The 16,790-nt window shown below is 42.1% G+C and overlaps 4 protein-coding genes across 4 annotated transcripts; 3 read left to right on the top strand and 1 right to left on the bottom strand.

The window, feature by feature from the left end:
* Positions 1-345: 345 nt before the first annotated feature.
* Positions 346-1,258, top strand: BCR41DRAFT_364506 (hypothetical protein). The gene is made up of 3 exons (XM_022026039.1): positions 346-668; positions 768-883; positions 979-1,258. Exons 1-3 carry the CDS (start codon positions 578-580, stop codon positions 1,186-1,188), a joined length of 417 nt encoding a protein of 138 aa, XP_021875648.1. The 5' UTR covers positions 346-577; the 3' UTR covers positions 1,189-1,258.
* A 1,309-nt stretch (positions 1,259-2,567) lies between these two features.
* BCR41DRAFT_228094 (hypothetical protein) lies at positions 2,568-3,603 on the top strand. The gene is made up of 4 exons (XM_022020049.1): positions 2,568-2,930; positions 3,043-3,130; positions 3,271-3,374; positions 3,484-3,603. The coding sequence occupies exons 1-3, from the start codon at positions 2,698-2,700 to the stop codon at positions 3,286-3,288; spliced, it is 339 nt and encodes a 112-aa protein (XP_021875647.1). The 5' UTR covers positions 2,568-2,697; the 3' UTR covers positions 3,289-3,374; positions 3,484-3,603.
* Positions 3,604-5,373: 1,770 nt separating this feature from the next.
* On the top strand, positions 5,374-12,307 carry BCR41DRAFT_390602 (hypothetical protein; the record flags this gene model as incomplete). Its single annotated transcript, XM_022028251.1, has 7 exons — positions 5,374-5,501; positions 5,609-6,421; positions 6,540-6,691; positions 6,776-9,174; positions 9,262-11,451; positions 11,719-11,802; positions 12,288-12,307. Exons 1-7 carry the CDS (start codon positions 5,397-5,399, stop codon positions 12,305-12,307), a joined length of 5,763 nt encoding a protein of 1,920 aa, XP_021875646.1. The 5' UTR covers positions 5,374-5,396.
* Positions 12,287-16,751, bottom strand: BCR41DRAFT_390601 (kinase-like domain-containing protein). Its single transcript, XM_022028250.1, has 15 exons — positions 16,159-16,751; positions 16,010-16,062; positions 15,532-15,883; positions 15,217-15,426; positions 15,077-15,128; positions 14,846-14,959; positions 14,726-14,759; positions 14,123-14,606; positions 13,820-14,009; positions 13,622-13,712; positions 13,380-13,504; positions 13,022-13,282; positions 12,885-12,926; positions 12,639-12,803; positions 12,287-12,519 (listed from the first exon to the last, which is right to left on the bottom strand). The coding sequence occupies exons 1-15, from the start codon at positions 16,681-16,683 to the stop codon at positions 12,446-12,448; spliced, it is 2,772 nt and encodes a 923-aa protein (XP_021875645.1). The 5' UTR covers positions 16,684-16,751; the 3' UTR covers positions 12,287-12,445.
* Between the last annotated feature and the right edge of the window lie 39 nt (positions 16,752-16,790).

Here is a 16,790-nt window from a genome sequence, read left to right as displayed (position 1 = left end):
CAAATGATATTCCTTATAGAAAGGAAAAGACAGCTTGCTCAAACCATGTTCATGTGCCCTTCCCTCCCTTCTGATTTCATCCTATAATATGATTTAGTCCCTATCCACATTAATAATCCCATCCATCCAAATTCAGCCAACAAGCATAAGCGTCTTGGTCTACACATGTTAAACGAATTGAGCCGCATCGAGATGTTTGTTACGAGAATAGAGGCCGTTGGAAAGGTTAGGTGATTGTGAATGGTCTCACCGTTCGTCATGCCATGTATCAGTCATTCATTTTGATCATCCTCCAACCGACATTTCCTTCAATTTCATTAAAAAACGATACGTCTTAGCAAGATGACTTGATTGCAGAATTGACAAGGTCCATTTGTCATCTTGAGCAAACCTTGCACAACTTTGAGTTGGATAATGGCTCTTCCAATATTGAACACACTGACGGACGCAAGCTTCTCCAGGTACGCGCCCGAAAAACAAAGATCGGTGTGCCTTCGCTCTGCATGGCCTGTGCGCAGGTGGATTAAAAATTCCGATGGACTGATCCGTTGATGAGGCTGTTCTGATTTAGAAATACATGATTCAGACAGGCTTGGCAGAGATGTTCCCCAAGTCATCCGAATTCCTCGGTATTGATCCTGTTATCGCGGGCGGGAGTTTCATTGAAGGTGAGGCCCTGGAGCTTGCTTTATTTTTGTTTGATTGAGTATAGTGCTGTAAAGAAGTATCGTCCAGTTCATAATCGTTTATTTTTATCTCTCTATTAGCCCATCTCCGTCAGATGTCGGGTATCAATCAATTGGTGTCTATGGCACTGCAACTCCAAAATGACTTGAGGTTAACAAATCATAAATTCATTGCACATCAGGTCGCACTACTTTATGTAAGACTTAAGCTGTGATGGCCATCGTGCTCTTTTTGATCTCTGTCGGAGAATTAACATGGCTGTCTTTTTTTTTTTTTTTTTTTTTTTTACAGCAATGTATTAACCAAGCAGGCCCATCATATTCTAAATACAGAGGACGTGTTGAGGAGCATTTTACGAATATCAAGGATGTTTGCAATTTGTCAGAGGAACCATTTCTTCCTGCGGAGCTGCAGACATGGTACAGCCTAATATCTAACTTTCTAACTTGTCTGAGAAGTTACTTTATTTTATTCGTTCAAAAATTGATGTCTACCTTTTAAATATTTAGGTTGTCTGAACTCACGACGGATATTATAGCAGATGCTCTTTACAGCGGAAGGATTATGTCACAAAAGGCACCGGAGAACGCGCATTTGTCAGCATTTATTGAGCGTGTTTCTTCAGTGAATAGTTAGTGGTGATATTTGATGTGAATAGGCGAAAGTTAAGGCGAGATGATGGGCGGCGGCAATGAAGTGCAATTATAGTGTACTGTTTATGAATAAACCTGTCTTTATGAGCATTTCCTGATATGATTGGCCTCTTACTTTTCGAAAACAAACGCCATGTGGGGTTACAACCAAAAGACCTGCGTTACATTTCTGTTCACTCGTGACATGGAAGAGTTTCTTCATCTTGTGAATAAGTTTTCAACTCAATTCCAGTCCAGTCCAGTTCATTCTCTCTCTTTCTCTCTCTTTTCTCTCTTTCTCACCCTCCCTCCCTTTCTCCCTCTTTCTCTTCCTTTTCTACTTCCTTTCCCTCTTCCTCTCCTCTTCTTCCTCTTCTTTTTGTGTCTATTTATCCTGTCTGTCTTACGACGGGCACATTCTCGGATTCGTCTGCATTCAAATGTGCGTTCTACTTTTTGTTTGTGCATTTCTTCTCAACTCCTCAACCTCGATATGTCATCCAAAAGAGAAGAAAGATACTGTTTTGTCAATGGTGATTTGAACAGCAGTTGGTGGTGCTGAAATCTACTCATCGTGTCAACAATAATTCTGGACAGTTGATCGCATCTGTGCAAGCATGTCCACTGATCCCACCTTTTACTCGTTTTTCACCAGAAAGAGCTCTCCATTCAGTTATTTAGATGGAATGAATCAAAAGCAAGTCAATATGACATGAATGTTTCTCGACTGGCATTATCAAGTCTCTAACAAACAGTGTGTGGTATTTTATTTTTCTAGCTTACCCTAGGCATCGATAGGTAGCTTCTCAGAAACAAAAAAAAAAAAAAAAAAAAAAAACAGGGACTAAGAACACTCCTACAGTACATTCCACCGCCTTCAGTCCAGCCTCACAACCAGCGTATGCTGCAGGGTTTTCAAAGATGAAGAGTGTCCGCCAGAGATGGGCTTCCCACAAAACCTATCGAAGGATTCAGAAGGTCTGGCAGGAATACATTGGGGTCGTTGATAAAAGGCAGGTTGTTAATCTTTATTAAAACTCGACTGAGAATGTGAGCTTGAGGGTTCCGCCATCAAGTATGAAGGATAGTCATCTTTTCTTGAGACTGTGTAGGAGCGACAGGATTAAACTTTGCGTTGGTTGTAGTCCAATCGATCTTACACTAGTCAGCACAGGGTACAGCCTTGCTCTTTTGTCATATGAGAGCCAGAAGTAATAAACGCAGAGCATGACAAACTTCGCGATACGCTTCTTGGCTGCTGAGCAGAGATTTTATCATCAATAATGCACCGTATGCTCGATGATTTTCTGAAGAAAATATTTCAGCCAGCCTAGTGCCTAAAAGGATGAAGCATTGATATACATTCTACAATTCACGCATGCACAATCATAGTCTGGGATCTAATCGCCATATTGGCCATATTTTAATTAATTTCAATCTACATAGCGATGTCTCAACAATCTCCCAGAAACTCAACACCTTTTTGAATACATTTGATGAAGCTTACCATGAGATGATCCAAGCGGAGCAGGGACAGGCAGAATTCTCGATAGAGAAGCTCTATGGCGACTGCTCAGAAATTATGGCTACTTTGTTTGGTACTATAGAAAGGTAAAGGAACTTTTAAATCGCTAGTGCCATTATATAATCGATGCACTTCACATATAAACATCGTTGCTCCAAGGATAACTGATCGAGTTTTGGCCTGGATAAATTATGTTAGAGAAATGTCGTTAAAGAAAACTGAGCGAGCAAAATGTATGCAAGAGCCCATCAATAAGGCCCTTGTCTTGATCAATCTCATATTAAAGGTAAAGATTGGACTACATGTTCGAAACGTTAAAAGTTTTATGCACATTGAATTTTATCTGCTAAAAAAAAAAAGAAAAAAATTGGTTTAGGAGGACAAGTACCAGAGAAATGTTACAGAAACACCCGATTTTATCCTTAGACTGCTGTCGTTACTTGAGAAGCCAGGGTCATCTGAGACTAAAGTCTTGTTGCTTCGCATCATTTCGACGATTGGAGAGAGTGATCGCAATAAGATAGAGATTGGTAAGTAGAGTGGCATTGTATTAACTTCGAGAGCTCGACCTTGAGTTTGGTTGATGTGAGCCAATCTTATACTAATTTTCTCTTTGTCATGGTTATTATTTTCATTTAGCAAAATTGGAAGGATATAAAAAAATTTTACGACTTTTGATAACCGGAGATCCAGAACTTACACAAGAAGTTGTCAGAACTGTGAATTATCTATTGGAATTTAGCAGTGGCCGCACTGAGATTGCTGACTTGGCATTGATAATCCCAGGGCTAAAATCATCTACACCCGCTCCAACCTTATCAACACAGATTCAATCTAAGCCAGGGGCTGTCATAGGATTCAGCCCACGCTCTCTCTTGTCACGATCGTCTATTCAATTGACCCGGCCTCAATCTCAACAAGCATTGCCCCCCAGGCCTAAATCACTAGTCATGAATGGACCTATATCTAGAGCTACGTCGCCTTTTGATCCAATACGCCGGCAAAGCAGCACGCTGTCCCTTAGAAATATGACTAGCATTGATCGAGTTTCTCAAGCAATTAGCGAAGTCAGAGGAATGTTTGTGCAGGAGCTTGGAAAGATTTTTCCGCAGCTAAAAGATCAAGATGGCCTTGGTATTCTCGGTATGGGCCATGATGACACAGTATTCTCAAGTGCCGAGAAGGATTATATACCCAATGCGGAGCAAATTCAATTTACTATCGCGTATTACTCTCAACTAATCGGCCAGAATGTGTCTACAATCGGGAAAGGTACAACTCATAACCATCCACCACCATCAGAATCAAATGAGCTTCCTGAGCCTTCAGAAACGCACGGACAAAAGGATTGTGCACTCCCCCCAGATAAATCTCAGAGCAGTATATCTGCAGACTCAAGCACATTACAAAGGGGAAGGTCTTTGAAAAAAATGGTTTCAACACCCGATTTCCGTACTTCGACAAAGTCAACTTTAGAGGGGCGTAGAAATTCAGAGGATAGGACATCTTCAGAGGCTCTCCGGGCTGCACGTGGCGCTGCTGTCGAGTTGGCGCAGGAGGAAGAGATATTGCGGAAGAGTCAGCCAGACAATGTATTGAAGGTAGAATTCGACAAAGGAAGCGCTGATTTTTATAGAACTTTCATAATTTATAGAGGCTTTTCCTCGAAAACATACTAACTTTTCAGTTCATCACTAATGGGTAAATAATAGGAGTTTATGCGTACACAGGGCGCCTTACGGTCCTTGATGGCCATTTTAACAGATAATTCAGCTTCGCAACATAATTGTGATATCTCTAGAACGGTACAGAAACATGCGTTATCAACAGGAACGCGATTGGCAACAAAGATTGATATCGTGGAAACAGTCTGTAAAGTTTTGTTCCAGAACTCCCTAAACCAAGCCGAATTTCAAGCCATGGATGGATACAGTATTTTGCTAGATGTTCTTGATGAGATCATAGTACCAACTGGTAATTCGAAGCTGGGAGAGCAGGACTCCAATCTAGCAGCAATGGAGCCGGCACATATGAATCATCCCATTAATGATTTTCTTCATAAAGGGTTTTCAGCAGAGACGGATTTTACTGATGATGGGAGCCATAAGCGACCTATGATTGCTACGGCAAACAAACGATCTCTTCTTTTGGGATCTTTACTGGCGGTCTTTTTCGATCTTGCCTTGGATGGGTCCACAAGAGACATGGTGTTGAACATGGATGCTTATCATTTTCTGTTCCGTCTCCTGTTGGAATCAAAAGAGCTCGATGTCCGCCAACACGCATTGTATGCAATTCGGGATTTGATCTCTTTAAATCCTCTAAATGCTGTTGCAGCTTGGCGATGCGGCGAAATTGATATGGTGATTGGGCAGCTGCGCGAATATTTGCGCTTTAGACCAACTCAAGGCACATTACGCGAGGCGCAATGGGAGCTAGGCCGCCGTATGGGGTTGGATCCTCACTCAATTAACATTCGGAATGTTCATTTTGGAGGGGTTACTTATTTTGACAATTTTGTTATATCAGAGGACACAGCAGTTCTTGCAGAGATGATTGAGGATGGTTCTCCAGTATATCAATATGTGGTTGGTTTGACAAGGTTGCTGGAGTACATGTCCGTGATGCTTATTCACGATAACGTCTATGTATTATATGTAAGTTTAATATGTTTAGACTTTACTCTTCATTTCTTTATAACTCATGTCACTATGATCTATTTCTCTTAGTGACCTTACATGATCTGCATCACTGGGTGTTATAGGAGCTTTCCAGGTTACTCATGGATACTGATTTCCCAGATGATTCTTCAGTTTTAATCAACATTGTGCTGCGAAGTGTTGGACGGATTGTATCAGATATGAATACAAGAAGAATCTCATTAGAAGAAAAGTTTGCTAGTATCTATCTGCAAATTGTACGGAGAATGCTCGAAAATCAGCACACGAGGCGCGAAGTGCTCATTAGTGAGCAAGATGAACAAGAGCAGGAACTTAGAGACTGCGTCCACACTGAGCAACGGCTCTTGGTATTGCACGTACTCGGATTGGTCCTTAAATGCATAGACAGTGGTGTTGAGGTTTTTGAGGCTTTGCAGGGATTTGAGACGTTGGCCTACACAATTCTTTTGGATAAGCGTTCGTGTCGCCATGCAAACCGGATGCCAGAGAATCCTGCATCATATGCTGGCGCGTTAATTGAGTCATCACTTTGTCAGGATTGTTATCGCTCAGATATTGTCGCATCGGATCTTGCTCTCTGGTTGTTTAGAGATTTAGCTCTTCAAGATGCAGATAATGGCTCAGTAATTTCATGGATCATTGTTATGCTTAAGGCAACCTTATCAGGGATCGAGGAACTTAGACGGCAGAATGAGATGGCTAATAGGCAAAGCAAATGCAACCAAAACTACCTGCATGTTCAACCTGAACAGCAACAAGATCAGGCACATGCATTATTGATATATCTTTATGCTAAGATTTGCGGGACGGTATCCCTTATTTTTCGGAAAAGCAGTAGTTCGAAAATTGCTTTTGGGGAAGCTTATGGCATGCAGGTTCTGCTAAGTATTCTGAGTGTAAGCATTTTTATTTTTATTTTTATTTTTTTTTTTTTTTTTGGGAAGAGAAGGGGGAAGACTTAGGATATCAGGTAAATGATTAATATTAATAAATCCTATCTTTTCTATACTTTAGAATACACAACATCCTGACATTGCAACAGCGGCCCTCATAGCCATTGGCGACTTTTTTGCAGGATATGAAGGCACTAGAGCTCTTCTTGGTGATAGTTTTGCTTATGATGGTTTCCTCGAAATTGTCCTAGACTCATGTAGACCCCTTGACAAGTAAGCGTCCTAATCCACTGAAGGATTTTTGTATCATACGTCCTAATGTGACAATAATTATTGACAAGTATATCTGGACTATAGGATGTCATGCGAAATTGTTTTAGAGGTCGCAACAGTTGGAAACGTCATGTCAACCAAATCTCGGCCACACGTTGAATCTGACAGCTCGATATACTGCACTGAAGTATGGCCATTCATTGCCAGTCTTTTAGATCCTCATCTTCTGTTTCACTCAGCACTGCCATTTACAAGTCCCAGAAAGATCGGAGAGCGCAACCCATTTCGAGAACCAGAGAGGCCGTCATCAAGTTCTAGGACTGATCTACATGTCGGAATCGCTGCATATCAAACGAATGGCCGAGGCACACCATCTCGTCCGAGCAGTGTCTATTTGGACGAGAGCCTAGATGTCTCGAATGTCGGGTTCACTTGTCAATATCCTCAAAATCAATCTAATAGTGGAACATTACCTGGTTTCGCCACTTCAGGAAACGCTAGCGCGCCGTCCAGCAACAATAATAACAGATACAGTATCTTTGGCATTTCGCCTTGGTCAAATTCTGGTACGCCATCCATCTCTGTGTCTGCAGCCCAAGAGTACAATGTAAACTTGTATCCCACTCTTGAAGCCACGGAACCTAATAGTGAACCTGCTGGTACAGGTTCATCAAGAGGTAGTAGCATGCACCTTCAGCGAAGTGGACGCTCTACTCCTCTACCACTAATTTCGGATGGTCATTTGGCTGATGATAATACGACAGAGCCAATAGTATCAATTACATCAAGTCGAACGATACAGCCAACGAAGGATAAAACAGGCCCCGTTAATAGGAAACGCAGTAATTCCCGTAACCTTGGAGGCTTCGGCCTAAACACTACTAACCTTGGTCTGCGCTCCGTCATTCCCTCAGAAAGAATGGCCTTCAAGCAGCTTGCTGGCATAGTGTTCCGTGATGCAGATGCTGCGAGAATGACACTACGCCTCCTCGGCCGTATCATTGAATGCAACAATCCGAAATTGGCAATAGATTATTTTAATTTGTTAATGTTGTTGATGGAGGTTACTCCGCGGAACAAGGAGCTCTTGAGTCAAAACAACGGCTTACGCTTTATGCTGGAGATTCTTTTCAGAAGAGGTCGACAACAGGAAGGAGTTGGGATGGGCACTTCTGGATTCCCATTTTTGCCGCGTGCTACTGACCCACCTTATGTGGACCTTGTGCCGGCTATGGGCGCATATGATATATCAGCGGAAGACGTGAAGCTTTTATTTGATGCCGTGTATGATCCCTTAGACATGTTCTTCCGATTAACTGCTGAAGCCAAGCCGACCGCGTCGGGGCTTGCAAGCACGATCAAAGATTCGCTAGGCCCACTTCCTGAATTACCCAGTAACTTTGATAAAGAGCCAAGCATTAGACGAAACTCTGCAGGACGACCGCGCTCCGAGTCTGCAAGCGCTGCCACGCTGTATTCTACCAGGAGAGCAGGGGTAAGGTGCTTAAGCGCCAATCAAAGGTCTTTCAATGGCCTCCAATTCAATCCTCTATTTATTGGTGAAATGGAGCAGCAGATGATGTATGCTATCGAGAAAATATCAGAACGTGTTGATCCTCCTTGTTATTTTAACTTTAATGGACTTAACGCAAGTTTGACTACGCACCCAGGAGTTGTGGAAAGGGCCGTCGCTGCTAAAGGAGGATATACAGTTAGTGTATGGATCAAAGTGACAGCATTTCTGGAAAAAGAGACGGGATTGTTTTGCTACGAGGAAGAGGATGGGAACAGGACTATCTTTGAGCTATATTTCAAGTCTTTGGACCAGTCAAATCGATACTGTCTCTGTGTTCGGACTCAACACTACCCTTCGCCTCCTGAAGATTTTGTTTTTGATCGGTTTGATTTTGCAGAGACTGGTATATGGCACCACATTGTGTTTGTACATCATAAAACAATGAAGCTGATGGTTGATGGCTGTGTTATCCAGTCTTATGGGACGTTCAACCAGCGTCGGCAAGAAAAAGAAGGTGGGATGGTTGGAGTACTTGGCAGAAAGGGACGCAACAGTATGTCGAGTCTGCCGCATAGTTCCCTAGCGTTCAATGATGGAGTTGGCTCAATTAATTCTTCGCTTTCACTTGCTCCTCAAGATGTTCACCAGCAATTCTCAGCTTCAACTCTCTCTGTATCATCATCGAATCAGCAGTCATCACATTCGCAAGGAGTACACGAGCTATCTTTGGGCCATTTCTGTGGCCAAGCTGGGAGGGTTCATTTCTTACAAGGGGAGTGGGATCAAGCAACAGCCGAAAAAGTATATAACCTCGGGCCTGCTTCCACTGAATCTTGGAGAGCACTCGATATCAAAAGTCCTGTCATTGCAATCCTCGATCCCGAAGATTTCAAGCGTGATATGGAAAAGTTCATTGCTGAAGAGTTGAGCAGTACGAAGTTCAAGGATCAACCAAACATAGTAGACTGTAAGAAAGGTCTGACCCATGGAGTCCTTCACGGCGGTTGTACAATTCATATGACACGCTCTATGCGTGGGCTTATCGGACAAATAGGGGGCATTCAACTTTGCTTCCGCTTCTTGGAGATGACTCCATCGCATCTACAACTTGTCGGGCTTCGAGTGATCTCTAATCTTCTGTACAAGTCACCAGAGAACATTGCACAGTTCCAGAACGAGTTGAATGGATACGAGATCATGTATGAACTACTTCTCAACACAGCGTCCGAGTTATCTATTGACCATTTTGGAGTGCTCTTTGATATTGCGATAAACGGGATGATCAAAGACGAGCATCTTATCCTGTCGAACATGGCTTGTGTTCAGCTGATCTTGCGCCTACTACCAAGCACAATGGATTCAGTCCAAAGCTACATTCTTCGCACACTGGTGGATTTAATTGTGGAGTCGTCTGAAAATATGCGGCTCTGGAAGTCGTCATTCGGAATGACAACGCTCTTCGAGCTTTTCAGGACTTTACCTGCTCATTTACGGCCATTTTTGATGTGGACACTCGAATCGATGATGGATGGCATGACTGTTCAGGAACTAGGCTTGTTGATTGGCTTTATCGGTCACGAGGAGCCTGATCTGTTTGAAGTTCGCCGAGACATAATTGAAATGTTATATAAGCGAATGACAACTGATCATGGATTGGTGGATTTGCTTGGATCCGGATTAGAGGGGGTTACAGTATTGATTGGTCTACTAGACTCATCCAATGAACATTTTAGGATACTGATCCTGAAGATGATTGGCATCTTACTGAGCGACAATACAAAATCAGGTAAAGCCGCACTGGACAAGCCGAATATTGGTATTGGTCTCATACGCTCCACTTTAGAAAAATACCCACTCTCTATGGACGTGATCCAAGTTTTGCTTGGGCTTGCTCAGAATAGCTATCGATGCGATCCTAACTTTAGATCCACAGAGAAGAGCATTGTCCCATCATCCAAAAAGTCTGAGGAGAAAGCCTCAATTTATCGACATTCCTCAACTGTGGTTCCTTCGGTTACATCATCCCCTATCAAAGAATCGGCTCATCTCACCATAACGCCTGAGCTAAATAGCAATAATCTGATGAATGGTATTCAGGACCTTAACACTCAAGGGTCCTCACAGCAATCCTTTGAAGATCCTGCTTTGGCAAGATCAGAGAGTCATGAAGTTACTCTTCACGGGTCTCTTGTCCCAAGGAAACATGTCTATTCAAACAATGCAAATGCTCCATTTGTTAAGATGAGTGCTCTACCAACAGAGCCTCTCATTATCAGTAGCGCTGTCAACACAAACTCTTCTGAAGTTATGAGCATCTCTCAACTTGGCAGAGGAGGCGCAAAAATCACGGATGAACTCACCTATGCCAGTATGATCCGGTTAATCTTGGAGCTTACGGGTTCATTGCCTCACACAGACATGGTGACCCACACTCTAACAGATCTGAAGAGACTTATGACTTTAGAAAACATGAGAATACTTTGGGAAGCCGGGTGGGTGAGTTGGGTAGGCGCTTTTATGCATGATAAGGCCAAAGTGCGTGTGACTTCAGCAGCTGAGAACCTTAGCTTTAACCGAACGATGGGCGTGCTCGATGGAATGATGCAAAAAATGATGATATTTGACCTCTCACGGAAGGGTTCGGTGACGGTACGGAACAAAGGAACACTTGTCAGTCGTGACGAAGATGTTGCTGTTCAACTTCGCTTGACAGAGGCTGCGCTTGCCTGGTTTGACAAGAATCCAAATCTAGATACGGAGGCTGCAAACATAATTTGTAAAGGGTTGGTATTCCTTTTTCGGAGACTTGAAGAGCTCTCTATGAAATTCGAAGAGAAACAGCGCCAGGTGGAGAAAGAACACCAGGCAGAGAAGGCCCGACAGAATGCTCTTGAGAAAGAGCGGGAGCGTTTCGCCCTGGAGGCCGTGACTTCAGCATTGAATGGAGTCTTGGATAGTTTGGATGATTCTAGTCAGAGTGACGAATCCGATTCAAAATCGATACTTTTGAAAGCAGATAAAGGCGATACGGATGCGGAGGAGCTCGCAGTCGAGTGTAGCGAGGATCTTTCAGCCTCCTCAAGTAGTGACACGGTTAAGACCCCTGGAAATAGACAAGGCCTCTCATTGTCTGGCTCAATTTCTCCAACTAGCTCTACATCTTCGACCTTCTCACTGCCGCTCTCCACTCTTTCAGCAAATGCCGCTCAATCAAGCATGGGCCAGCAGTTCATGTCAGACCCTAGTGAGATCTCCATCGCTTCGAGATCGCATTTGCCGAATCATCAGTCATCGCATATTGTCCATCAATCCCAACAGCATGGATATCACCATCAATATGGGCGCCGCCATCGTTCACTGCAGCCGCGATCTTCCAATATACCCACTCCTCCAGGACATTTGGACCCAATAAGTCTGGCTTCGACTCCAAGCCACGAGTTGAATGGAAGTGGGATCAATTGGCCACCATTGGGGCTGTACGACCACTTTGCTAATTGTATTAATAATCTAGCATGCTACAACAACTCCGCAATCCGTGCTGCCATGAAATCCAGTGGTCTGTTCAAGATTCGAGACAGTCTCATTGAGAAGTTAAGTAAAGTTGAGGGCTCTACTGCGTTGTCCACAGCCAGTAGCGGAATTGGTGCCGGCCAGTATTCGCCATATGTTTTTGGCCCACAGCATTTGGAACTCTCCTTGAGTCAACATATTCAAATTCCTCTCTCTTCATCATCCACATTAATGCACCAAGAAACCAAGGGCAACAACAGGGACACCATCCACAGCTACTATGCAAGCGATATAAACTGCAGCGCTAGCAACAACAGCAACAGCAACAGCAATAGCAGCATCGCCGCCGACACAATAGCCGCTTCGTTCGTAAATTCTAATGCCTTCACCATTGGCCAGCCTACTTCGAAAAGTATCAGTCATAGTGGGGACCTCTCAACGAGCGGTCGCGGTCGAAGACACCAAAGTCAACAATGCAATCACCAACGACCTAGCTTTGGGATGCCCTCAGTTATTTAATATTGTAACCAACTCATTTTTTAATATTTACTTATTTTTAAATTTAAAAAGAATCATTCCTTTTGACTTAATCTGTAACGGTTTTCCTTTTCCCCTTGTTCTTAGCTTCCTTTAATTCATTGCTTAATAATAGTCGTAATTGTTTAAACTTTTAAGGTTCGCGTAGATATATTGTCCAAATAACCAATTTATGTTTTCTCTGTTCGTAGTTACAATTTCAAACGCTTCATTAAACGGCCATCTGCAAATTCTCGAAGAAGAAACTTGTATCCCACCCGATTATCTTTCATTATCCATCAGCGAAAAAAAAAAAAAAAAAAAAAAAAAAAGTTTTAGAAATTGAAATGAACTATTAATTTTTTTTTTTTTTTTTTTTTTTTTTTTTTTAAGGATGATTATTACCTGCGTCAGGATTGTTATTTGAAGGTATTTTCGTAATCTCGATAGTATCTCCATCTCGCAGTTGAAATCGGCCAGAAATTGGACGGTTATTGACAATTGTACCATTCGCGCAAACGTTTATAAGATATGCCGTGTTCTCGTCTTCGCTATATTCGATCCTACAGTCTATATGTACGAAAGGAAATAATCAGTACACTAAGACGTTGGGCTTTAACATGTTAAAAAAAAGCGTAAGCACTGACTTACGTTCTCTACCAACTGCCACGTTGTTGACAACCAGCTCGCATTCTATATTAAAGAAACAGGTTTACGTTGATGATGAGGACTATTTCTTGATTTATCTAACTTGAATCAGGTTATGACAAAATAGCAGTAAAACTCACGTTGATCACGTCCAATCCTTGTTACGTCGCTTGTCAATTCATATCTCGTGGTATGGTCATTAAGAGGGACTAGGGATCCCCATCTAACGCTGGTTTCAGGTGCATATTTGCGGCGCTCCAATGTTGACAGCGACTTGACAGGGATCTTGGGCAATGAAATGAACTCGACTTCGGTAAATCGTCGTGTCATCAAGATCTCCGGTGGTGGGGCTTTCATGGTATAGTTTGTAAACTTGTACTTGAGTGAACGTTTGTACCACGCTGAAAGGAGAAAGTATTTTACATATTTTAATAAAATCCTCTCAGAATCAAATTACTATGAACGCACATTTCAAACCACAATGATGTACTAACATACCATCCGATCTTGCTAACGTTGCTGGGTCATCCGGAGGGACGAGAAAACCAAGTTCATCACCAGTAAATATTTGAGTTGCCATATTTGGCTCCATTTTCAAATTATTGATGTATGTTCCATTATGACTATATTTAGGAGACAAAAGCACGAGTTATTGAATGCAGATTAGCAGAGATAAGCATTAATATCACATAAAACTTAATAGTAGGAGCCGAAGAGCCCCTAATGACTCCAAAATATACCTTAAGTCTGAGATCATGACGCCTCCATCTGATTTATGAATATGGCATTGGAGAGAACTCAGATATTGGTTGCTTCCGAGTGAAATGTCCACTAACATTATCATTAAAGTGCCGTCAGCATTTTAAGACTCACATTCCTCTATTTCATATACGGCATAAAAACAAACAACAGCAAAGAGATCTATTAGTTTCACTTACAATGAGGGGCACGACCAATGAGAAGTCTGTCCTTAGTAAGTTCGATTCGTCGAGGCGCATCAAGAATGCTACCCGGAACAATGGTCAATTCGCCCCATGGGGCGGCTCCTCGCCGTTGCAACGATGAAGTAGAACTAGATGCACCTGACAAGCCAGGTGGTAGTAAAATTGATTGGTGTTTTGAAGCATCCTGTGAACAAGGAAACAAATGTAGAATATGAGTTTTTCTTTTTTTTTTTTTTTTTTTTTTTTCCTAAGAAAATCATTTCAAAATTTTCAAGCCATGGATCAGATGCGCCTTACATCAAACTTTTGGAGCTCCTTATCTATCATGCGCATCCAATCATCTTCAAGTACGGTTCTGATTGGAATACGTCTAGTTGGATCCACGACCAACATTCGTTCAAGAAGACGGATTACTAAAGTTTGAGTATTAAGAAAAAGGATAGTAAATAGGATAAGTGTTATGACAGGATTGATTAACAGAGGCATGCGTGCTATGATAATATGAAGCAGACCTTCAGTGCTTCGTCTATCAGAGTTTGAAGTGTTAATATAACGATGCCAGTCGTTGGAATAATTCACATGCTCTGTGTCTTTGTATTTGACCTGGGTATCTTTACTTTCCACTCCGACCATGTTTGTCAGAGGGCGCGTGTGCGATGGCCCTTGTTGGCCGTGAGCGCCGGTTGTAACATTGCCTTCAGATAGGTCTTTTGGAGTTTGTGAACTCTGTCCAGAGTCGTCACTGCAATCTGACTTTTCAAATGGATATCGCCCGAATACCCTTTTTTAATAATGGTAATAATATTAATAAAAAAAAAAAAGCATGAAAAGTAATATGTTAATTGTAGTTATATTCAGCGGCGTATAACGTATTTGTTTTCAGCATTGCTCTCTACTTACATCCGGAAAAGCAGGACACCCAAAGCCCAAATATCTAAAAAGCATGCGGAATAAGATGTCAATCAAAGCATAAAAGTAGAATATCATCCATTTTCTAAAGCAGGACGTAAAAAGTCATACCAACAGCTGGCCCATATCCATTCACACCGTTTCCAAATGCAGTCTCAGGAGCCATGTAAGCTGGTGTCCCGCATAATGTCCGCAACATGGACTGAGTATAAGAGCGAGCAAGACCTAACGTACAAATTATAATTTGTGTGGAAAGCATATATATGTACATGATTAATCCCAAGTTTCAACATGCGGATGAAATATATCCACTCAAATTGCAATTGTAGACTGCAAACCTACCAAAGTCGATAAGCGTTATGTGCTTTTCAGGCGTGGTCGAAATCATTATATTCTTGATAAGGAAACCAGCAATAATGGTTAAAGAACATATTAAATAAAAGCCAAATAGCAGAATCTCTACTGCAGCAAAATCTGCATACCTCTGACTTGATGTCCCGATGAACAATATTTTCTCCGTGTAGATACCTCACAGCTTCACACACTTGGGCGAAAATTTTTCGCGCCTCCAGTTCCGAGATATAAGGGGTGGAACGATAGTAGTCATGCAGCGTTTCACCGTCAATGAGCTCTGTGAAAATATAAGTCTTGTATTGCTTCTGAGTAACATCATGGAACCGTACAATGTTTTTCTAAATGCAAAATACCATTTGGCTCTTAGCATACATAACATAGACTAAACATAAACTCAAATAGAAAATGACAACAACACAATTCGCATTGATTTAAAAGCGTACGTGGTCAATTTTCTTGAGCATCTCAATCTCAAACGCAATGCTCTCTCGATCCTTCGGAGAGAGTTTAAGGGCAATAGCATCAATGATCTTACACGCATACAATTTGTTATCCTTAATATCTTGAGCTTTACGGACCAAAGAGCGCGCTCCTTCTCCAAAAGCTGTATTATCAAGTATATATTCTCCTTTTTCTCCTTGGATCAATTCATCGTGCTGATTATTGTTGGAATCCTTGTAAATATAGTGAAACAACTCGTCGCCATTGTATCTTGCCTCAATCTTATCGTTCCATTGCAGCAGCCTGCGCTTGTTCTTCTCTAGCTTCCTTCCTTGTACAGAAATACCCAATGGACTAAATTCAAAGAAAGAAAGACATATGGTTTTTAGTGAGATGTAAGTTTACTGATAAAAAATAAAAATCCTTCGAGGCCTGGATAATAAATTTTCAAATAATAGCATTGTTGCCCCCAGGCTCTACCTGACATCCTCAATGTATACTTTAATTGCTCCTACTGAACTTTTACTTGGTTCCTATTATTGTTATCATCATTATTCCAGTTACGGGAGAGCCGCGTTAACTTCATTACATATCATCTAAATCTAAAATGTAGAAATAACATCTCTTACCAAGTAAATCTTGAACCATTGGCAGGGTTTCTGTGGCCCAGGTTCGCCATCAACAGGGCCATGTTCCTTTTTCCAATGTTTATGAGCAATAATATGATCACAGTCCCATGATGATGTTCCAAATATATAAACATCCTTTTCAAGAGTCAGATCAACACCCATGGTCGCCCCATGGCTTTCCAAACTTACAACCACTCTCCTGCTCTCGTCCTCACCCAAGTCATCCAGACCCATATCGGCTATTTGTGTTGGTTGTGTAGGCTCGATCTGTGAGGCTGAAAAGTTAGGCCGCTTATAGATAACAACGCCATCAACACCATCAACACCATCTTGCAACTCCCCCATCACAGAGAACTCAGAAGTGTTTGTTGTTGTCAATGGCTCATCCAAAAAGGATGAGCCAGCTGAGGTCAAGTCTTTTGAATCAGTCACTGTCAATGCTTCAGCTGCAGTGCTAGTTTTTGAGCGTACCGGGCCCTGCGGAGCACGGAAAGATTTAGGTGTGGGCGGAGGTGGCGGCTCCATCGATGTTCTTGATGTTTGATTATCTCGTTCCTTTTTCGAATTAAGGAAGCAATGGTCATGGAACAACCTTTTTAAGTGCAACGCAAAAGTGGCTTGCCATTTGCCAC

The sequence above is a fragment of the Lobosporangium transversale genome (assembly GCF_002105155.1).
Source record: "Lobosporangium transversale strain NRRL 3116 chromosome Unknown BCR41scaffold_73, whole genome shotgun sequence".
NCBI lineage: Eukaryota > Fungi > Mortierellomycota > Mortierellomycetes > Mortierellales > Mortierellaceae > Lobosporangium > Lobosporangium transversale.
This window is presented reverse-complemented; position numbering and strand designations above follow the sequence as displayed.